Here is a 24,625-nt window from a genome sequence, read left to right on the forward strand (position 1 = left end):
GAAGCAAATGTAAACCACGCGTATGCACATGCATGAAGCTTTGATAAAACATATCAATCCGTTCTATTTTTGTGGATGTTTGCGGTATTCCAATCATTTGGTAAGCGATTACGATAACTGGGAATGTGTGTCCCTTATCCATATTGCATATCGGTGGTTGAGGAAAATAAAACGCATTGTTGAAAAAAATCATAATACTTGCAAAAAATAGAAATAACTTTAAGAATGCAATGCAATGCGGTATATATTTGCTTGATTATGAATATATTTTATTGCTCATTTTTCCATTGCATTTTAATATAATGTTCCTCGTTGATAAAAAAAAACGATCATACGGGTCAGCCACAAGTATCGTTCATCGATCGGTTATCGTGATGCCATTTACGTGCGTGAAATGATAGTGTTGGTGAACATAACTTCCGCTACGGTACGACTCATATTGGGGAACCTGCCCACAAAGTCCTTCATCAAGTGATCCTGGGCAACCGGCTGTCGGTCAAAGGGAAAACCCATCGCACGACGGTCCGGATACAGCTGATCGCGTAGACCACAGTATGAATGTGAATCGTTACAGTTTTCATTCCTACATGACCATAAGATATTTAAAAAAAACTCAAAAGTTAAAACCGAGTTCATCAATACTGATTCCGTAATGTACTCACTCATTAAATCCGGTGCTTACAGCATCGTCCTTGTAATCAGAAATCATGATAAACAGATCGAACGGTTGACCATCGGGATGTCCCTTGGGCAGCAGCATATGATCGGGCCAGCCACAGTTGCAGAAGCGGAAGCTCTCCGTGCCCGGCATGTTGGAAGCATCAACTCGCCGGAAGGTCCTTTCGTACGGTATGGTTACGCTTGACTGGTCCGATCGTCGAATGATCCGGTTATCGCCAGGATGTACTTGAAGGAAACACACGATACGATTGCAGCACCATAACAGTATTGCTCAACTTAATGTATACTTACACTTGACGACAAATTTGTCCATCTCCAGCATGTACCGACGCTGCTGGCTCAGTAACAGTTGCTCTCCGTTCGCATCGTAGATCGGGGCGAGGAAAATGCGAACAGTTCCCTTCTTTTGCTCCGCCGTTTCGTTTTGTACCATAATTTGGTACGCAAACGGTGCGTGCTGGATGTGGGTGAACGTTGCCAACACGTTACCTTGCGGTCCGAAATCTAGCCCCGTTCCCAGATCAACTTGCGTCCGTTGCCAGAAGGTTAGCAATCTATTTCTGGCCGCCTTACCGCTCGTAATCTGCACAGTTGCGTCCGAGATGGATACACCTGGGAAGGAAAGTTCGTGCGCTTTGTATGGCGAAAGCTTTTGCTTGTGCATATCAAACACATCGTCCACGTGGCCATGGAAACGGTAAAACGTTGGATCACGCATTGCCGTCGTAAAGTCACCCATCACACCGTGTCCCTCGAGGTACAGGTTGTCCGGATCGTGGATAAAGCCGATGAGAACGTGGCCAAGCGAGTGGTAATTACCGTAGTACGGTACGTTGACCGAAAGGATCGAGTTTTCCATAATATTGCCAAGAATATCGATGCCTTTCTTAGGATCCAGAGGAACACGTGTCCCGTCCGCCTGTAATAAACATTAGCTTGGTTTTGCCAAAAGGTAAAATTTTTCTTTTATATCACAACAATACATACTGCCATTGCGAAACCGGACTGAATGGCTTCCTTTATTCTTCCCAGCGATGATTCAAGCTCCAAGATCGTTGCAACAGCGTCATCGTCGGGACGGTTGACATGCTGCAATAATGAAACGTTAACGACATCGTACGGTTCTTTGTCTGCGCGCTTTCTCTGCTAACTTACGCTCAACACCATATTCGCATGTCTGCCAGGGTACGTGCGATTCAGTGCACTGTTCAGCAGCTTCGGGAAGTATGCCTCCGGAATGGGTTCGCGAAGATTCTTCAGCGGTTTCACCGCTGGCAACCGATTGCAGAACCGTTCCACATTATACCGCGCTACGGTTTGACGGTGCATATAGTAGAACAGCTCGCCGCGGCGATCCTTATCGACGACTTCAAGCGGACCTTCCTGTGGGTACACTAGATGCCAATGCCAATGGTGCAGGTTCACACCAATATCCTCCCGGAAATAGGCCAACCGCTGTTCGGGATCTGCCTCAGAGGCGCTAAAGCTGGGTGGCACCTCAATTGCCACGCGTTCACCCTGCTGCACTACAAATCCCTCCTCAACTAGCTTAGGGAACAGTGCCGGATCGACGAACCGTGTGGGAAACATTTCCAGAAAAGAGGGTACCGGTACGTTACCCGTATCCTTTCGATGTACCAACGCTACGGCAAGTGCGTACTGGAACAGGGTTGGATTCAAACGATCGCGGGCGTAAGCCGCCACCGAGAGCATTGCTTGGGGATCGGGCTGTGAGAGCAAGTCTCCTACCAGCCGCCCTGCCACCTGCCGTTGAGCCGGATTAAATAGATTAAATTCACCGTGGCGTGGTACACGAGCGGTGTACCCAAAGTCCGGCAGCTCCACTGGCTTGATCGAGATGTGATGCTTGGCTGTCGATCCGTGGTGGGTTTTGATCGAACCAGCTATACGTTGATAGCGTTCGGGAAGATACTCGGGAGGAAGATCCATAAACACTTCTCCGTTGTACTTCGGATAGAACAATGGTTCGGTAGGACGCGTCATAAGACACAGGAATCCAGTTTGGAGGTCCGACATGTTGTGGTCCGAACGGTTTGATACAAGCAACAATCAAAAACTTTACTTCAGGTTGCAACTTGATGCACTGCCCGGTTCAACTGACTGTCTTAGCGAAAGACCGTCATATTTATACGTCCCGGACAATGGGTGGGATATAGGCGTCTAAGCTTATGCCGAATGGCACAGATTAGAAAGCAATTAGTAACAGAAATTACAGCGCAAAAGTTGAACAACTTTTTATCGTACTCCATGCTACCGCAAACGAGTGCAATGCACTTCGGAAGCATGAGGCATAGGGCAAAACGATAAGCGAAATGCACATTTTATTTTACAAGATTATCTTTGCTAATGTGTTAATGCTTTAGAAGATACTTCATATTAAGATAAATATTTAGCCGTAATGCAGAAAGATCATTGATTGTATATATTTTCTAAAGATAGTAACCACAGACCTTTCAATCAATCCAACAATTGAACAATTGACAACTAAATTATTAATAAACTGCAAAGTGGGGCGTCCAGCTTACCGAGATTAACTTCAGGTTAGTGTAAACTAGCTAGAAGAAGAATAACCACGAACAGAAATATGTGAGGCGGCACGAACATAAAGTCGTGTGCGATTTTGGTTCACTGATCTGCGTAGCTTAACACTAGAACCGCCGATGGGACTTTTTTGTCCCATCGCACTTGAAAAAGGTGTGTTATTCCGCTTGCCGTCGTGATAAACCATTGAAATTTTCTGACTTTTATTTATTTTGAACGATCTTTCGAATGCGCTAATAAAAATAATTGTATTCCATATGGTTCTTTAAAAAAATCATTTTTATCCTAGAACCGCCATATGGGACATTTTTGTCCCATAAGCAAATTTAGGCAGGGCTCTAGCAGCAATCGAACACGACATCGAACATGAAAAATGTATGGGATTTGACATGTTCGATTTGTTGGTTATCAAATCGAACATGTCAAATCCCATATATTTTTCATGTTCGATGTCGTGTTCGATTGCTGCTAGAGCGCCGGGTAAGGCGGCGCTCTAGCAGCAATCGAACACGACATCCGACCCGAACAAACCCATACAATCATATGGAGGTGCACTGTCAGACACAAACAAACAAACAAAACAAACGTCGATTCGAACATGTCAGTTGATTCTGTCTGTGATGTTCGATACCCACCTGTGCTGTGAGTACCTTGGCTGTCAAACGCTTCACAGCTACAGTAGATAGAATTCAATTCGGGACATTTTTAAGTTTGTTTACGTAGTTTGTCTCTTTTTCTTCTTAAAATTGCGTGCAAAATATTTAAAATAGCTATCAATAATTATTGTTAAACTTTTCAATCAATTATAACATCAAATATAAAGGATTGAAACGCATTAAACTATTGTGTGTACATAATCCATGTGTATGCACTGTATGTGTTTTGGCATGGACGTTTGTTTACATTTTTCAATATTAAATTTGAATGATTTCTATGTTATTATAGATGTGAATAACTAGTAAATTATGAGTTGAATCTTCCCCCTGTAGGTGGATATTCATTTAAACTATGAAAATGCTTCATTTTCGAGACGAAAAGAAAGGCGTATTGCAGTGCATCATGACAGGTCTATAAGGCCCGTGTCTGTGCTCCATTGCATGCGATTTTATCGCACGTGCTGTCAAACGCTTTTTCGTATAATATTGCGATCAATTGGATGATTTGAATAATATAACGATTTTGAAAAATTAATTTGAGATTGTTCCTACAAAACACCACACATTTAGTTTGACAGATAAAATCGGATGCGGCGTCCGACGAAATCAAAAAAATTTGATTCCGTCGTACGACGAAATCGCACGTCCGACGTTATCTGTCAAATTCCATATAAAATTTTGACAGGCCTTCCGATAAAATCGCATGCGATGGAGCACAGACACGGGCCTAAGACATCGAACAGCTGACAGAGCACCTATCGAACAGAGTCGTGTTTGTTTGTCTCGTTCGATTGGTCCCAGAGCGCCGCCTAAAGCGCCGGGTTAGGCGGCGCTCTAGCAGCAATCGAACACGACATAAGACACGAACAAACCCATATAATCATATGGAAGTGCACTGTCAGACACAAACAAACAAACAACACAAACCTCGAGTCGAACATGTCAGTTGATTCTGTCTGTGATGTTCGATACCCACCTGTGCTGTGAGTACCTTGGCTGTCAAACGCTTCACAGCTACAGTAGATAGAATTCAATGCGGGACATTTTTAAGTTTTTTTACGTAGTTTGTCTCTTTTTCTTCTTAAAATTGCGTACAAAATATTTAGAATAGCTATCAATAATATTTGCAATGCTTCACAATCATTTATTACATCAAATATACAGGTTTGAAACGTATAAAACTATTACGTGTACACAATGCATGTGTATGCACTGTAGGTGTTTTGGCATGGACGTTTGTTTACATTTTTCAATAATAAATTTGAAAGATTTTTATGTTATTTTTGATATGAATAACTAGTATATTATTTGTTGAATCTTCCCCCTGCAGATGGATGTTCATTTAAACAATGAAAATGCTTCATTTTCGAGATGATAAGATAGGCGTATTGCAGTGCATCATGACAGGTCTATAAGACATCGAACAGCTGACAGAGCACCTATCGAACAGAGTCGTGTTTGTTTGTCTCGTTCGATTGGTCCCAGAGCGCCGCCTTAGGCGGCGCTCTAGCAGCAATCGAACACGACATAAGACACGAACAAACCCATATAATCATATGGAGGTGCACTGTCAGACACAAACAAACAAACAACACAAACCTCGAATCGAACATGTCAGTTGATTCTGTCTGTGATGTTCGATACCCACCTGTGCTGTGAGTACCTTGGCTGTCAAACGCTTCACAGCTACAGTAGATAGAATTCAATGCGGGACATTTTCAAGTTTTTTTACGTAGTTTGTCTCTTTTTCTTCTTAAAAATGTGTACAAAATATTTAGAATAGCTATCAATAATATTTGCAATGCTTCACAATCAATAATAACATCAAATATACAGGTTTGAAACGTATAAAACTATTACGTGTACACAATGAATGTGTATGCACTGTATGTGTTTGGGCATGGACGTTTGTTTACATTTTTCAATAAAAAATTTGAAAGATTTTTATGTTATTTTTGATATGAATAACTAGTACATTATTTGTTGAATCTTCCCCCTGCAGATGGATGTTCATTTAAACTATGAAAATGCTTCATTTTCGAGATGATAAGATAGGCGTATTGCAGTGCATCATGACAGGTCTATAAGACATCGAACAGCTGACAGAGCACCTATCGAACAGAGTCGTGTTTGTTTGTCTCGTTCGATTGGTCCCAGAGCGCCGCCTTACCCGGCGCTCTAGCACCAATCGAACACGACATCGAACATGAAAAATGTATGGGATTTGACATGTTTGTCTTGTTTGTTTGTTTGTGTCTGACAGTGCACCTCCATATGATTATATGGGTTTGTTCGAGTCGGATGTCGTGTTCGATTGGTGCCAGAGCGCAGCCTTAATTGTGATGGCTGGCATCCCTGCTGGCAACGAGTGAGGGGTGTGCTTCTGCAAATCTGGCAGCACTGGCATGTACGCATTTTGTGACAAGGCATGTCAATACGAATAGAACAATAAAAGTGCGCGAAAGTATTTAACTACATACGTGCTTTTACTCTTGCTTACTACGTGCTTATGTTTTCGCTATATTCAATCAGCTAGTCCATAAAAGCATTCTACCGTACACTCTAGCGCAATTTTATTAGTAGCACTGGTTCGTCGTCTTATAAAGATTTATTATACCTAATTATGGAGTTTATTAATTATTTTACCACATGAAACCCTTAGGAAATAATAAACATGTCTAAATATGTACACATAACGAATGGGACAAAATTGTCCCATATGGCGGTTTTAGTAAGGTTGAAAAGTCCGGCGGTTCTAGTGTTAAAACAGTGTTGAACCATTATATTTATAGCAGTATAGATTGAAATACCACAACTACACAGTTGCTGTAATTTTATGAGGGAATATGTTCTCCGTTGAAATTTCATGTTTGGCGCAATAATTACAATTGGCACAAATACCAATTATATTTAACACTTCAAACCCTGCTTCAGGTCAATAAAATGTCAATGGCATTTTTGGAAATGAGCCACATGAAATTTGCGTCTGGGAACATTTACATTGAAATTGGTCGATGCACCTATTACTTACTACCCAACGTATGAAACATAAGTTAAAAAGGGGGATTCGAATGGGATTCGAATCACGTGCGATATCATATTTTTTAATTTTCAATTTAATGGCACTAAAAATATTGTATAGTATTTTTGAAGTTGGATCTTACATTACTGTTTAGCTATCCTATAGCTATCCTAAATCACGCCGGCAACTTAAAAATAAAAGAATCATACATTCAAGTCAACAAAGGCAGGGAAATGTATCAGATCTATTGAAATTCTGCATCATCAAAATGGCCATAAGGCTCGCAATTCGTGATGATTATATTTATAAAATTTAAAGTTATTGTCATTACTTATAATTTTATGTAAATAAACTGCGTTGGTACTTTATGGCCGTGTTAAATAACCTTATTTTTGAATATCACTCACAAAAAAAATAACAAAATGGCGTGGCTTGGTATTGACCTAATTTTGGCAACAGCATAGCCCAAAAGTAACATCATCGATATAATGATAAGAACTGTCCAAGAAACCACAAAGTTATCACATTTATGGTATAATGCGTAAGAAAAATTAGGTAATCGTCAAGTTATGGTTACTGCCACTTTACGTGTAGCGTTTGAAAACATTTATGTAAGGGAATTACCCGCTAATTTTACCGGGCACCTTGCCTTAACTAGTGTGTTTTAAACTGCATTAGCTACGCGCCTGATTTTTTTCAATGCGAGGCAAATGCATGTGATCGAGTGTCCGTCCGGTAGATTTTTTTTTCTAACCGTATACAATCTTTCCCCGAGTTCGAGTTAGGCGAATTTTTAATGTTGACAGTTCAGATGTCAGATCAGTACAGTTTTCTCCATCAATTGTCAAATGAAAAATAATTTGCATTTTTCCAAAAGTTTTTGATCACTAAAAAGACAGAAATAACCGAATTTTCAACACCAACTGCATCAAAGAAGTAATAAATTACATCAATAAACTGAATTGAATAACAAATAATAATTAATTAAGTATCTTTTGGCTGTAAAACGTGATATTCGACATACGTGAAAATCCGAGTTACGCGAATGTCCCCGGAACGCATTATTCGCTCTCGGGGAAAGACCGTATATAAACGAAGCACATATACGCATATATTTTCTGTCAAACGGCTCGATTTGATATATTTAATTTCCAAAAAATACACAATCCAAAAATGTAAGGATATGCCATATATTTTTTGAAAAAAACGAATCTGAGATTGCGCATCGTTTATGTATACGGTAAAAATACATATTTTGTACAAACAGTCAACCAATCGACAATAATGTGTTTGTCATAGTTGTTTTAACTAACGACAGGTTGTGACAAGGGTATACATGGATCAATTGATCGTCCTGGATTAAAATCGTTAGTTATGACCACAGTAGTTTTCATGTGTTTTCACCTACGATCATCAGAGTGTGTTTTATTTGAGTACACTAGTGATGTGTTCTTAGGCGCGCAACAACGGCTCCGGAACCGGCTCTAGGACTAACCATCCCCGGAGCAGATTCCGCAACCGCAACTCAACGAGTACCAACCACAACAATACAAAACCAAGCGGTGGGCGGGGGGGGGGGGGGAGGCTGCGGCTTCCATGAGTCGTTGATGATGCGGCGGTGCCTGCTCCAGAAATAGTTAAACCTAGAGCCGGGGGACTTCCAGAGACATTGTTGCGCTACCAAGAATACATCACTAGCTCATCAATAAACAACTCCGATCGTAAGAAAACACATGTAGTAGAATATGGTCTTGATCTAACCGAGATTAGAATCCAGGACGATCAAATTATTATGATACCCTAACACCTGCAGTTATCAACTATGACAAACACATTATTGTCAAATGATTGGCTGTTTGTGCAATATGTACCATACAAAAAAATTCTACTGGACAATCAATCACATACATTTGCCCCGCATTGAAAAAAATCAGGCGCGTAGCTACGCGGTTTAAAACTATTCCGACTTTGTCCTGACTCAGCAGCGAGTGACATCTTGGTTCACCCATATCGCCCATGAAAATGTAACGGTCGTGTAGATATCGAACCTAATCTAAACTTTTTTCGAAAATATTTATACTCGTTCCTGGAATATTGCTATAGAGTGTAGTGAACTTACCTTGATTCGAAATTGCATGATTGCGTGTGGTGTGGTGTTTAGAGTAACAGCTACTGGTTTTACGCAAACTTTCATATTGAAATCTCCCTTCCGTAAACCCTTCAACACCTTGCCCTCTCCCCTGGCTGGGGCCCCAAAAGTTGGCCGGGGCTTTTTGTTAGTTCTTAGTTTTTGTGCGAAAACACAGGCAAGCCAAATTCAGGAGCGCACACATCGATATCGAAATAGATTCTTGAATGAAATCTCAACCCACTGGAGCACCATTGGAGATACGATCATCCTTTTTTATACAGACAAAAGAGCGTGCTTGGTGTCGGCCAATCATTGCTGTTAATTTCTCCGGCTAAGAACCGCTGTGTTGAGATTGTGTTTCAGGGCGTTTCAATGCATTCGTTATTCGCAAAAATTGTTTCCGCGTGGTTCAGTGCTCGTGCACCGGCAAAGCAAGGAATCATGGTTTCTCGATCTAACCAATGCTTAGGGTTGGCGGTGATGTAATGGTATCGGTTTGAGCTGTGCGCGTGTGTGCAGCGTTCTGCGCTTCCGACTCGGGTAAAACTTTTGCTAGAATTCGTTAAAAATGGGGAATGCCAGCGCCGCCGTTTGACAGCTCGTGTGCGTGAAACTGCATTAAAAAAAGACAAAAAAGATTTTTTTTCTAAAATTCTATTCTATTTTTCCTCTAAATTTAGGGGGCTTTTACGATAATAACAGCCAAAAAAGCCAGCCAGACGATGCTGCTGTACAGCCTCCCATCTCCCTCTCTTCCTCCCTAAACTTTATTTTACCCATTGAATCAATCTTCACACTCCTATTGTCCTTCTCCCCCTCCCCTCTCCTTTAAAGTTCTCTAGTTCTATATTTAGATCTCCACTTCCATCGACGGCGTGTCGATGTGACCGATGATGTATGAGTGTCGTCGTGTGTGTTGTCGATTTGGTCCGAAGGAAAAACTTTTTTTACACACCAACTTGGTGTGCCGGCGTTCCGATTGGACCATTGCGACTTTGAACAGAGCCAGCAGTTATTACAACCTTTTGTATTGTGTTGTTCGTAGGCTGCGCGCCCAAATTTTCAGAGTGTATGTGATTGTGTGGGGGTGAAGGAGTGGGAAACAGAGACAAATTTCGTTGTTCATAGCGGAACTTGGGCCAAGCGTGCCATTGCTTAAGATGTCTTAAGTTCATGTTATAACTCATTAGAACTTGTTTATCAAAAGCCGATTTCAAACTCGTAAATATTGGCCATCTATTTCCTCAATTATGAGTTTCGCTGGAAATAAGTGTAAACAAAACTATTTTTGAAGCGTTTTAAAAAGGGTCGAAAAAGACGTTGTTTTTTGGGCTATGGGGCAAGAGTGCCACCTTATTAAAATAAACGTATTTCTTAGACGATTGGAGATTGGATTTTTACATGTGTGGTACTAATGAATGTATTCCTACATATCTTGAGTCACCCATTAACCCTTTTTGACCACAAACTGTACCGCAATATGGAAGTTACAGGTCAGTTTTCCGAGGTAGAATCCGCTCATAATAGCGCACTACACCGCTGCACGCTACAACAATGTTTACATTTTTGACAGCTCGCGCCTATGAAATATGGTGGCATACTTACCCCAAATAGAGGTGGCTCTTTTTACCCAAAGATGTAACTTTTTGAAATTTGATTTTTTAGCGAAAAATAGATTTTTTTTCAACTAACCCTACAAAAAATGTCACGTTTTCTCAGCTTTACGTTGGTATTTATAAATATGTTCTCGATTGATTGTTCCTATGTTTTTTTTTTAAGCTTAGTTGTTTTGATTAAAAAACTTTAATTTTCTGACTCTGGTTGAGCTGGTCTCGTAGTACAGTCGTCTACTCGTACGACTAAACAACGTGCCCGACATGGGTTCGATCCCCAAATAGACCGTGCCGCCATACGTAGGATTGACTATCCTGCTATGGGGGGAAATCAATTAGTTACTGAAAGCCAAAGCCCACTCGTGGTACAGGCAGGCCTTGACCGACAACGGTTGTTTGAGCCAAAGAAGAAGAAGAAGAATTTTTTGGTCAATTTTGATACTTAACATAAAACAGTTCATAACAATGGAAAAATCGATTAGTCTATATGAAATTCGGCACAGTACACCTAGTCATTGGAACCCAACTATCTGTATACACAATTGGTTATTTAACTAAAGTTTTTTAATGGAAAAAAGCTTGGTGGCACTCTTCTCTTGCCCCTATGGCATACTTGCCCAAAATTCCGCTTAATTCTCAGTTCAAAGGTTGAACTGCGAATACATAACATGGTAAGAATATACTCTAGCGCTTGCGCATGAGCAAGCGAGGTATAGAAGATAGAGGGAGATCTCCAGGCTTTCTACTTTTATCCAATTGGGCACTCGGAGCTGCGGAACAAGATCCTCAAATTGTTGAAGGTGGGCGGGCAATGATATCCCTTCCTTAAACTTAAAACGAACGATCTGGTTCTTTAACACTAGAACCGCCGGACTTTTCAACCTTACTAAAACCGCCATATGGGACAATTTTGTCCCATGCATTATGTGTACATATTTAGACATGTTTATTATTTCCTAAGGGTGTTTATTACCGTTCATGCGGCAAAATAATTAATAAACTCCATAATTAGGTATAATAAATCTTTATAAGGGACACTCAGACGAACCAGTGCTACTAATAAAATTGCACTAGAGTGTACGGTAAAATGCTTTAATAGACTAGCCCAGGGGCCGCCAAACTTTTCAGCTCGCGGGCCGCATTGCTTCAAAAATAACTATGTTGAGGGCCATTTGACGCTACCTTTAACTGATGAGTGAACGTTTTAATCTCGTTTTTATAATAAAATACCAACGATACTTGTACAGCCTCGTATTACTAAAGCTTGATTTTTGTCTAAGAAAAGTAGAAAATACATTTTAATTTTAAAAATTCATAATAACGTAATATTTATATTAACTCTGGCAAAGTCATCGTGGGCCGCATTATATGCTCTTGAGGGCCGCATGCGGCCCGCGGGCCATAGTTTGGAGACCCCTGGACTAGCCGATTGAATATAGCGAAAACATAAGCACGTAGTAAGCAAGAGTAAAAGCACGTATGTAGTTGAATACTTTCGCGCACTTTTATTGTTCTATTCGTATTGACATGCCTTGTCACGAAAACGCGTACACGCCAGTGCTGCCAGACTTGCAGTAGCACACCCGTCACTCGTTGACAGCAGGGATGCCAGCCATCACAATTAATTTTGCTTATGGGACAAAAATGTCCCATATGGCGGTTTTAGGTTGAAAATGATTTTTTTTAATTACCATATGAGATACAATTTTGCATTCAAAAGATCGTTAAAAATAAATAAAAGTTAGAAAATTTCAATGAGTTGTCACGATGGCAAGCGGAATAACACACCTTTCTCGAATGCGATGGGACAAAAAAGTTCCATCGGCGGTTCTAGTGTTAAAACTATTTGCCTTCCGGAGGACTTTGTGACGAATGTATTCTTCAGAGCTTTCTATATTACCTTCGTAGTGGATTTTTCTCGAATAAATCCCACATATTCGTCTAAGATGAAGCTCACCAGCAGATACATTGCCTTGGCATCCATTTCCTCGAACATGGGCACTTCTCTGCTACTGCTGGAACATCCTTTATCTTTTTTAACTACTAAGATCTATCTTTGCATTTTGCCAATAACACACGATTGCTAGATCTACAACAGAATCAATGTATACAGAGCAGCTTTGAAAACGGTTCAGTGCCTTACAGTGGAGTAGAAAATTGATTATTTGAAGATTGGCTCAATTATACTATCTAGTAAAGAGAAAAATTGAGTCTTGTAAGCCTACATCAGCCCGCTATAAGCGTTGATGGTGTCCATAACAAGAAGAATTTATATTTGCTTCTTGATTTTATTCATGCAATTTAAGTGGCTAGAGAAGTTTTTTCTAGATAGACTACTTTTCCATGTAGAAAGAAGATATTTACGTCAAATTATTTCAACTTTTTTTCAACAAGCCCCCATATGAATTGATCGATGAATAATCTTTCATAATGTTATTGATTGTTGCTAGCATTCTTTTAGTGGATTTGGTAAGATAGGTGTGTTAAATTTGGTAATTATAATACCGGGTGTTGCAATGTTGGAATTATAGCCAGTGTCTCCTATTATCGATAAAGCGTATGGCGTACTGATACTGCAATACAATTGGTTTCTCTTAATATTATTCAAATGAAAAAAAAATACTTAAAAATAAAATCAAATAAAATCCATTTATTATGTACTATTGCCAGTACACTTTCAATTTCGTTCGACTGAAAAGTCACTACCATGTGGCATTTTGTTAATCCATACTCCACATAGAAATAATCAAGTTCTCTCCACAACCGTATTGGTGAAGCGAATCTTTATCGTTGCGACACGCATGTTCTGATACGGCGCAACGAAATCCTGGAACGATCGAACCGTGTTCGCTACACGACGATCCAACGGAAAGCCCATGTTGCGTGCATCTGGATACGTACGATCCCTCAAACCACAGAACGAGTGTGCATCATTGCAATCCGTGCGTCTAGAATGATCAAAGGCAGATTAGTCATCTGTGCCAAACCCGCAATCATAGTCCGCTTCCTGTACGCTAGCACTACTCACTCATCAAACAATGGATTCACCCGGTCCTGCTCATGATCGGACAGCATCGCGAAAAGATCGTACTCCACACCGAACTGATCGCCTTTCGGCACAAGCATGTGCGATGGCCATCCACAGCCGCAGAAGCGGAAATTTGCATCACCAATGTTTGTGTTAGCCACGTTGCGGAAGGTGCGTTCGTATGGGATGGTAACACTCGAGTTTGCCGATCGTCGAATGATGTTGTTAATGCCAGGTGTTACTGTATTAGAAGGGAGGGAAAATCAATGTTTGACGAATCAAATTGCGAGAAGAAAACGCTTATCGCTTTTGCTTACAATTCACACGGAATGTATCCATCTCGATAGCCAGCCGTCGTTGCTCTTCAAACGTCAACGATTGTCCTCGTTCATTACGCTTCGGTGCCAGAAAGATGCGCAGTGTCGCAGGCTTGGCCGTACCAGAATAGGCAACCTGCAGCCGATAGTTGAATGCGGCGTGCTGTAGATGAGTGAAAGTTACGAACACGCTGCCCTCTGCGCCGAAGTCTATACCAGCACCCAGATCGAACTGCGAACGTTGCCAGAACGTTAGCAACGTGTTCTTGACCGAATCGCGCCGATCTAGCTCCGTTTCCAGGCTCAGCAAGTTAACGCCCGGGTTTCTCAATTCGGCCGGCCCGTACGGTGCGAACCGTTGCTTGTGGCGCTGGAAAATGCTGTCCACGAAGGTGTGCCAGCGGTAGAAGACGGGATCACGCATCGCCGTCGTCACATCTCCCATCACACCGAAGCTCTCAAGAAAATCTTCCCTCGGATCGTGCACGAGCGAAAGCAATACGTGCCCACTGTTGTGCGTATCGCCGTACAGCTGGCCGTTCACGGATATGGTCGAGCTTTCAACGATATTGCCCAATATATCGATGCCGCGGAAGTTGTCCAACTGTGTGCGCTGTCCGCTTGGCTGCAAAAAAAAGATCGTAGGATAAGATCGTTGCTATACGGACACTCTCCACACGTGCTTACCGCAACCACAACACCTTCGTCAATCGCTGCAATAATGCGCTGAAGCTGACGTTCTACTTCCGAAATGATCACACGCAGCCCATCATTCGGACGTATAACGTCCTCCAGCGTCATGTTGGCATAGCGCGCAGGATACGTACGATTGTTGGCACTGCGCAGAATCTTCGGATAGTAGGGCTCGGGGATGGGCATCCGCAGATTGTCTAGTGGAGTCACACGCCCCAAACCTTGGCTGTAACGTTCGACCTGATAGCGGGCAATCATCTGCTGGTGCATGTAGTAGAACAGCTCACCCCGGCGATCCTTCCGCACAACCCGTTCCGGCCCTTCTGCCGGGTACACCAGATGCCAATGCCAGTGATGAAGATTCACGCCAATGTCCTCCCGGAAGTAAGCCAACCGCTGCTCGGTCACACGATCTGATGCCGTGTAGTTCAGCGGAATGTCAATCGACATCTGGGCGGAAGCAAGCAAAACACCCGAAACCACATCTCAATTACCAACACCATAGAATAAATGCGAGAGCAACTCATACCCGATTCGGTTGCAACACGGCACGGCCTTCCTCGCGAATTTGGGGAAACGCTGCTGGGTCTATAAACTGATCCGGGAAAAGGTGCAAAAATGAAGGCACGGGAACATCACTCGTATCGCTTCGATGCAGCAAAGCACTTGCCAGTGCATACTGAAAGAGTGGACCGTTCAGTCGGTCCCTGGCGTAAGCAGCGACATCCCCCAGTGTATCGGCGTCCGGTTGATCCAGGAACAGCTTGATCAAACGTCCAGCGATAACGCGATGTTCCGGGATGAAGAGAGAGAATGCTCCGCGGCGTGGTACGGCTTCGGCAAACTTTATGTCCGGATCGGGGATGTTGTTGAGCGATACCCGATTCATGGTCGGTGTGTCCGCACTCGTACCGGCCGGTGCAGCCGCCGCCGCACTGAACCTATTGATCAGGTTTTGCCCGATCGGGCGATAACGGTCGGTGAAGAACTTCTCCGGCAGGTCGTAAAACAGTTGGCCATCGCTTTTCGGTAGAAACAGCGGTTCGTACGGATGCTGTAACAGGCCACGAAACTTGTCCCGAATGTTGGTAGCCATTGTTCACAAACAAGGTTTTTTTGCTTTTACCACGATCCGTACACCGATCTGTCACGCTTGGGGGGAAAGTTTAAATGATACTGCTCATGTCTCTAATTTTGTTCCCTTTTTTATATCCATTGCCGAAAATTAAGTTCCAAATTTGGACAGTTGCGCAAACCCTCTTAACCACAATAGGTTATGATAAGGCTTAGCTAATTAGGCTAATTGTAACCATTCTTAGCAAGTGATGACAGTATATAAGGAAGCTCCACTCTTTACTGTGGTTGTGGGCCACCGATAGCCAACAAGGTCATTCCAGTACTACTTCATCTAAGATATGTAGATGTTGGCAAATAAAATATAATAATTCCATTTAAAATATGTTTTTGTAATTGTGATCATTATTATGTTTGTCATTATTATTAGTTTTATTATTATTATTATTATTACTATTATTACTATTATTATTATTATTATTATTATTATTATTATTATTATTATTACTATTATTATTATTATTTTTATTATTATTATTATTTTTATTTTTATTATTATTATTATTATTATTATTATTTTTATTGTTAGTTTAATTATTCTTATTAGTTTTATTGTTATTATTATTGTTATTATTATTTGTGGTATTATTATTATTGTTTATACTACTTTTATAATTATTTAAAATTTTATCGTTTCTTTTACTGTTATTATTATTTCATTAAAAATTTATTTCTCAAGTTTTCAAAATAACAAATATAAAAACTAACCTAAAAACTAAATAGATACTACTTAAAGTTAATCCAATGTCCAACGTTGAGCGCTTTGCGCACGGCTCTGATCAATCAGTAGAGGACAAATAACAGTAGGAAGGCTAAAGATTTGACTAAGGATTATTAGATTTGACCAAATACTTCGGGAATAAAAAAAGGTTCAAAATACAGTTCAAAATTGAGAAAGATTGAAGCCAAAGTAAAGGGAAGTTTGATTGTACACAATACTACTCACGGGCAAATAAAGGAAGTTACCTTTATGCAAAACGCAATATGGTGCATAGAAAGAGATTTGATTAAGCATGCGTTACATTTGACAGCAATCCAATGATAAAGCTTGTTTGCGCAACCGAACAACGATCTGAACATTCAGTAGGCGACATCGGACAGAGTAAGTAGGATGAGGTGCGAGAGTGCGACCTAGTAACCTTTAGTGCGTATAAAATTGCTCTGTATTTTTTTCAATTCTAGCAATCCAAGCAGCACTAGTAGGAAACCACACGAAGCTAGCATGACGTTGTTATTTGGATGGCTGTAGAAAAAGGGCAGATAATTTGATTCCAGGAACATCCTTTAAAAGATAATTATTTAAGCTTACTTGCGAAAATAAATCTACGAGCTTGCGATCTGCTTTTTGTTAGTTATCCGCAATTATTGCCATGTGTGACATGGGTATTTTTTAAGGTCTACCTTAAATTTTTATCAATTCCTCATAAGTCATCTCGACAAAATTATTGGAGTAGAGCCTTTGGATCATGTTGGTCCAGAAAAAATCAATGGGACACAGCTGGACCGCGGAACAGGGCGTCCTATTGAAATTTCTCTGAAATTCGCCTGAAATGAAGGCTTTGATTTTTGGCGTCATTGCTTGCCGCTGCGAAGCTAGTGGGCGCGATTTCTGCTTCCGGATATGTTTGTTCATCTTTCTCAGGTATTATTTCACTGTTTGGCCGATTTCATCGAGCTCTCAGCCAAGTGAACGCAGCCATGTAGTGACTGCCAGACTTATACGACTTCCACAAACTGCCGCACGATGTCCATTTCCGTTGTGGCGTGGGACCTTTCTTTGATCGCTTCTAAACGAAGTTGGTTCACGGAACACTATTATTGAAAGTGCAATTAACGTTGTGTTCGTGTGGATTAGGATAAACCCATGATAATGTTTGGCTATTTTTTAAAAATGCAAACGTTATCCCGCTATAGGACGAACTAACAGTAACAGTGCTGTCAAGCAAACCGGATATGCAAAGTCCTTCGCTATCGCAAAGATCATACCCAGAACATTGTTGACCACGTTAAATAATATTTTCCACGTGGTGATTGCAAAGAAGCTTCACAACAAGAAGGACCCCAAGGTCCGGAACGACACGAACTCTATTTAGTATACATGCGTTTAGTTTGTAGTTGAAAACGATGGCGTTAGGAAAGCGAAATAAGTAAAAACAGATACTTTTCCAGTGGATGAAAAGAGAAAGTTGTAATGACAACATTGAGAGAAAAAATCAATCAATGTGTTAATTAGTTATACCATGTGAAATATAGCAAAGAGTACAATAACAAACATTTTGTTTGTGTCGTTACTTTAAGCGTTGGTTTGTGCAGACATAAAGACCCATAATATGATAGATAGCCTGTATTCCTATTCATATTTTGTTATACTGTGCAAACTCAATGTAAATATAAATCAATCATTAGTTTGTTTTCAATATAGCTTGGCGCATCTCTTTGCATTAAGAAGATGATCAAACAAAGATCACGAAGCATCTATTTACTCTAGTGCTTTAAGTGACCTCCGCACAGTTCCTATCTTTTTACCGCAATCTGTTCTAAGCTTTGATGATAATCTTATGTATGTAAGAATATGTAATTACAACGCGAGCAGTATAACTTATCCCAGCTTACTTACTTACTTACTTACTCACTTACCATCAGCTACAATAGCATTGCCGTCAGGGTCTCCTACAGAAGCTAATTGATTTTACTAGACCAGTACTCTCCAACCTTTTTGTTGCCACAGTTAGTACCACCGTTGAGTCTTTCATAATCGATTCCACTAGGATTGAGCAGGATAATCTCTCAGCGTTGCATACATTTCTGAATCTCAGGCAGCCTAAAGTCATCAAATAAAACTGTGAGTATCAATTCTAATTGTAATTATTTAATGTTAAAACTTCATTTCCCGATTGGTTTAGCGTACGTATTTGGTACATATTTAAAATGGTGCACTGAAATGTAACCCCTTGATTAACAATGGTCAGCACTTCTAATACAAAAAGTTTAATGGTACATAATTAATCTGTAACATTTTAGCACCACAATCCAGGAGCATTATTGTGTCATGTAGCGAACAATGTAGCAGTGCGCTTTGATACTTTGGATAATGTAGGTACAGTTCCATTGATAAAGAAAAGTTCATTCGCTGTGTTGAGTGTGGTGAAGAATGGAACCACTCAACCACACCGCTGACCTTGAGAGAGCTATGCCGGATGCCTAACAATGGAATCGTTCTTTATCATTAGCTGTCATCTACAGCTGGAACTCGCAAGATACTCGAGCATTAACTGACCGACGGTATGAAGTTGATATTGCGGTTTTAGCTGTGCGGGCGAAGCGGGTTTCTTTTTCACACATCTGAACTGTTCATACTTGGGAGAGATTAAAGGGTAAAGTGTGAGAAATAAACAGAACGAAAGACCCTTTACCCGTTTAAAGATGCTGTAAATATGTAGAAGATATGAGTTTACACAGAGCATATCCGGATTTTAAGAGAGCAATATCAAAATGGCACTAAATTAACGCAACAAAATATGAATATAAGCTGAATTGGTATTATAAAAATGAGAACATCTTACTTCTGTCCAATAAGTACAATTCTAAAAAAAGTACCTTGATTAAACTAAACCAACGAGTTTAGAGTGGTCTTTCTGGCACTTTTGATTATAAAAAAACTAAGGAGTCAAGCAGTTATAATATTCCAAAGACATTATTTAAATAAGTTTTAAATTATATGTACGTGAACAAGAGCGCATTTATATAGCATTTCATTGTACCATATCACTGCTGATAACAAATTACAAGCAATTACCATTATTTAAATTTATATATCGTGTTTCCTCTAACATTAACCACTCAAACTATGATAAGCACGTAACTCACGTTAAGCACATACTAAACAAACATGTTTAACATGCCAGTGAGGCTAACATGTAGTGTAACAATTGCAGTTCTTCTAAATTTAAAAACGCCCGTTGATGCATACAGTTATATTAGACGCACTCTACGAGATTTTAATAATTTTCTTATTTTTCTACTTGATGTAACATAGTTTTAGTTTTAATCATTTCGTGAATTTTGTGAAGCAGCGTGAATAGGAAAAATAATATATCTTAAAGCTGAAATACTTTTAAGAAGAAGCAATGCCAAATAAATTATGTCAAAGATCCTGAAACAAGTCTGGAATGCCAGAATAAGGCATATAAATTATTATATTGGTGATATATTTGTTGAAAAAAATGCCCTTTTAGTTGAATGTCAAAAACCACTTTAAAAGGTACAAAAACTATAATCTTCAGTTAGAATAAGATCAAACATATATCAAATGTATAATCAAATATATTTTGTGGCTAAAACTTACGACTACAATCGAAATTATACAAAATTCGCTATAATTTCACTGAAAACCTTGAAATTCGATATACTCGAGTATTCGAGATACGCGATTGCCTCCTGTCCGCATTAATCGCGTATATCGGGGAATACCTGCACATATGCACAAAAATGGTTTACAATTTTAGAGGATTTTTAATTTTACATAATATGTTGAAAGTTAACAATAATTTAAAAATGTATAATTATATCATTCTGAAGGATACAATTATTTTATTAGGCATTAAAGTTCTAAGTGTTCCACGTTACGTTGTGTTTATCCGTTCTTCTATAACATAAAATATGAATAACTTGCATGAAAATAGTTCAGTTATTTTATTTTCGAGTAAAGTCGTTTGTAAATAGAGTATAAGTGTAGTGCGTTTAGTCAATAATATCAGGAGAACTTTAAGCACGCGCTATGACCGTATTGGTGAACCGTATCTTCACCGGAGTGACCAACATGTTGATGTAAGGTTTGGTAAAATCTAGCAAACTGCCAATCGTTCCTGGCGTGAAGCGATCGAACGGATAGCCCATGCTACGTGAATCCGGATAGCGTCGATCACGCAGACCACAGAATGAGTGAGCATCGTTACAGTTAACATTCCTAGCGTGGAGTAAAAGAAAATTGATTGATAAGAGTGTCCTTTTTTATAGCGCTTAGCCTTCCCATCGCCCCATTTGCACTTACTCGTCGAAATCCTCAACGCGATCCTGTGCAAAATCGGTAACCATAACGAAAAAGTCATACTCAATACCGTCGGGAGAACCTTTCGGCAGAAGCATATGGTTCGGCCAACCACAGTTACAGAACTGGAAGGCTTCATTCTGTGTCAGCGATGAGGCAGCCACATTTCGGAACGTTCGCTCGTACGGGATCGATACGCTCGATTGATCCGATCGTCGCACGATCGTATTAGCACCGGCATTAACTGCAAAATAGATGTGGAACGTTTTATTAACCCCAAACAATGCCTCACCGTGATCGTTCAGCAGAACACATACGTGTGACGGTAAACTTGTCCAACTCCACCATCAAACGGCGCTGCTCGCGGAATGGCAACGTTTGGCCACGTTCGTTTGTTTTCGGTCCGAAGAATATGCGTACCGTGCCGCGTCTAGTGTCCCCGGCACGATTGTTCACCCGTATGCGGTAGCTGTACGGTGCGTGCTGAATGTGCGTGAACGTCGCAAACAGATTGCCCTCCGGGCCGAAGTCGAGCCCGGTGCCGAGATTTACCTGCGATCTTTGCCAGAACGTTAGCAGAATGTTGACGGGTGCGTTCGCTTTGTTCAGTTGAATTTCGAAGCTATCCACCGCCACATCGTTAAATGCTAGCTGTAAGCAGAAAAAGAAAACCGTTAGTAGGAAGTAATACAGCGATCAGTACATTACCTCCTGTCCCGTGTACGCCGGAAGCCGTTGCTTGTGACGGACGAAAATGTCGTCGATGTGCTGATGCCAACGATAAAACACCGGATCGCGCATGGCCGTCGTGTTGTCTCCGACCACTCCGAAACCCTCCAGGAACGAGTTGTCCGGATCGTGTATGTAGCCAAGGATGTTGTGCCCGTTGTTGTGAAGATCTCCGTAGTACTGCGGATTCACCGACAGGGTGCTCGCTTCCACAATGTTCCCCAGCAAATCGATCCCGCTGTCATTGTCCAATGGAACACGCTGATTGCTCGACTGTTGTGCAGGAGTGGTGTGTGTCGTTCAGAATATAGATAACTATTTCCAGCACTCGCTTACTTACCGATTGAGCGAAGCCGTTATCAATTGCTTCAAAAATCCTAGTCGTCCATAGCTCCATATCAGCGATCGATACAATTACACCATCCTCAACACGTTTTAGATCCTGTGGGAGAATGGAAAATAGTCTATAAGCAGCGATCAGCTCACCACGATCACTTGTCACGGTAACCTACACTCAATGTTTCGTTGGGATGCCGAGCTGGATACGAACGTCCATCGGAGCTGCGCGTTATCTTGGGAAAGTACGCCTCGGGGATGGCTTCGCGGAAATTTCGGAACGCAACCACCCGCGGCATACCGTTTGCAAACCGCTCAATGTTGTAGCGAGCCATCGTTTGCTGGTGCATGTAGTAGAACAGCTCACCCCGGCGATCCTTGCGCACGATACGATCCGGCCCGCGGGCCGGATACACCAAATGCCAGTGCCAGTGGTGCAGGTTCACACCGATGTCCTCCCGCCAGTAGGCCAACCGCTGCTCGTCCACCCTGTCCGAGGCGGTAAAGTTCATCGGGATCTCGATTGCACGGCGATCACCCTGGTCCACAAGTGTGCCCTCTTCGCGCAGCTGCGGAAACACAGCCGGATCAACGTACCGATCGGGGAACAGCTCCAAAAAGCTCGGAATCTCGACATCGCGCGTATCGGTACGATGCATCAGCGCGACCGAGAGCGCGTACTGGAACAGCGGACCATTCACACGATCCCGCACAAACACAGCCATTGCCGTCAGTGCGTCCGGGTTCGATTGTTCGAGAAACAGCTCGATCAGCTGACTAGCCACGCGCTGATGCGATGGATGGAAAATCGAAAATCCACCCCGACGGCTAACGGCATCCGCGTACGCCAGATCCGGTGCCGTAATGTTTGGCAGTGGAATGCGCGTTTGAGCGTTTGTGCCAAACCGATTCTGCAGCGCCGCGCCGAACGGGCGATAGTGGTCGGTTAGGTAAGAGTCCGGTACATCGAAGTACAGCTGGCCATTGTTTTTCGGCACGAAGGTCGGCTCGTAAGGGCGCTGCAGCAGCCCACGAAAGCGTGTATTAATATCCGTCATGCTGAAGAACGGTAGGGAGAGAGCACACAACCGCGAACACTAACTTCACACGATCAACTGTAACGTCTGCAGTTGCGCACTGGAGACTGCTAAGCAGAACCACACAGCCGCATGCTTTTATGCTAAATTCTTTCCCCTCATCCCGGGTCGGTAAACTTTTGCAACCCATTGCAACGATAACTGCACACACCGCAAGTGTGGACTAGAATAACAAAACCTCGTTTATCGTGGTTATACGCCGGCCAACAAACGGGATGTTTGTTTGTCTCGAAAAGAGTAGGTCAGAAGTAGAAGAAGGAAAGAAGGATCTGTAAGAAAATGAGCTGATAGCGATGATGCAATGCAATGTGAAAAACGATTACGATAACTCGGTACACTAGAACGGGACAGTAAAGAAGCCGTTCTAAAGTGAGTAAAAAAATCGCGACACAGTTTTGTTAGTTTCCTCATCTAATGCTTCCATTCTATACGAAATGGGGTTTTCGGACACCAAAAGAGTGAAAGAAAGTGTGGTCGAAGAGTGAAGCATGGTAGTTATTTTGTCTTAGTCTTAATTCCAGACACCTTCACACCATCTCATTTAGTGCCAATCTCTACTGTTGCTGCTGTAGATAATAGTGTTGGGTCAAAGGATTCATTTCACGATCTGGCCGGGAGTCGGGTGCAAGCCAGGTATTGAACCTACCTTGCCTCAACCTACCTGGGTATTGAACCTACCGACGCGAACTCGCTGCATCATCGGGTCGGAGTCGTTTATGCTTTCTTACACTTACTGGAGTCGTTATCCCTACTGAACCTACTTGTACCTTTCGGGTCGACCCGAAGGACTCCGGGTCGCTTACGGATGGCTCCGATCCGATAGGTTCGGGTCGACCCACCCATCACTACTAGAGAACCTAAACGGATTTTATGGAATGGGTCGATCGGTACTGTTTATATGATTAAACCCGTTGGAGCCTGAAAGTATTTGCAACTGATAGCATCCGTTAAGAGCTTTGGGAGCGATCGAACTACCGAGAGTGGACATTGCATAATAGGCCGCGACCAGACACACATCATTAAGCGTTCCTACATCTTTTTGTATAGCTTAAGTATGCATTATAAGTCAAATTATAGCGTGTGTCTAGTCTAGTCCCTCAATTGTGCACCCGTTCTAAAACACAAAAGGTTTGATTTGTTCCACGACAGTTTCAGTAGTTCAAAACACAGATAATCGTTACACTGGTTACTTCAATGTCCAAAGCAAGTAAGTACACTTCAAGAAATGAGGACGGGTATCTTATTTCATGCCTAAAATCCTATCATGATCTTGATCATGGCTTTGCGGCATTGATCGATCGAGGATCAGTGGATCGATCGAACTCTCTTTAAAACAGTATTCTAGAATTCATCGTTTGAGCCTACGATCCTTATTTTTCTTCTTGTTTACAAAGATAAGAACTCAATAAGAATTGGCTCCAAACGATCAATATAGCTTCCTTATGAAATGTCGGACATTCTACAATTGAGAATCACACATACGAAGTAAGACTGCCCAACATAGACTACTACAAAGCCAATTCACAAAGTGGACCTGGCTCCCCAATCCATGAGTGAACTATATCAACATTGAGCGGAA

At 41.5% G+C, this 24,625-nt stretch overlaps 1 protein-coding gene across 1 annotated transcript; it reads right to left on the reverse strand.

The window, feature by feature from the left end:
* Nucleotides 1–247: 247 nt before the first annotated feature.
* On the reverse strand, nucleotides 248–24,548 carry LOC5668412 (uncharacterized). The gene is made up of 16 exons (XM_061640491.1): nucleotides 22,126–24,548; nucleotides 21,954–22,055; nucleotides 21,593–21,886; nucleotides 21,202–21,535; nucleotides 20,888–21,128; nucleotides 20,608–20,803; nucleotides 15,233–15,802; nucleotides 14,698–15,153; nucleotides 14,011–14,635; nucleotides 13,694–13,934; nucleotides 13,418–13,613; nucleotides 1,837–2,748; nucleotides 1,669–1,770; nucleotides 973–1,600; nucleotides 663–906; nucleotides 248–583 (listed from the first exon to the last, which is right to left on the reverse strand). Exons 1-16 carry the CDS (start codon nucleotides 23,005–23,007, stop codon nucleotides 382–384), a joined length of 6,225 nt encoding a protein of 2,074 aa, XP_061496475.1. The 5' UTR covers nucleotides 23,008–24,548; the 3' UTR covers nucleotides 248–381.
* Nucleotides 24,549–24,625: the final 77 nt, after the last annotated feature.

Source organism: Anopheles gambiae, chromosome 2, assembly GCF_943734735.2.
Source record: "Anopheles gambiae chromosome 2, idAnoGambNW_F1_1, whole genome shotgun sequence".
NCBI lineage: Eukaryota > Metazoa > Arthropoda > Insecta > Diptera > Culicidae > Anopheles > Anopheles gambiae.

Bases quoted from the DNA above. Each gene is read 5' to 3' on its own strand.
- LOC5668412 (XM_061640491.1), bottom strand. From the start codon at position 23,007: ATGACGGATATTAATACACGCTTTCGTGGGCTGCTGCAGCGCCCTTAC. The intron at 21,887-21,953 runs GTAAGTAAGCGA...CCTGCACAACAG, and splicing joins ATAACGGCTTCGCTCAATCG to TCGAGCAATCAGCGTGTTCC. The intron at 13,935-14,010 runs GTAAGCAAAAGC...CTTCTAATACAG, and splicing joins GGATACATTCCGTGTGAATT to TAACACCTGGCATTAACAAC.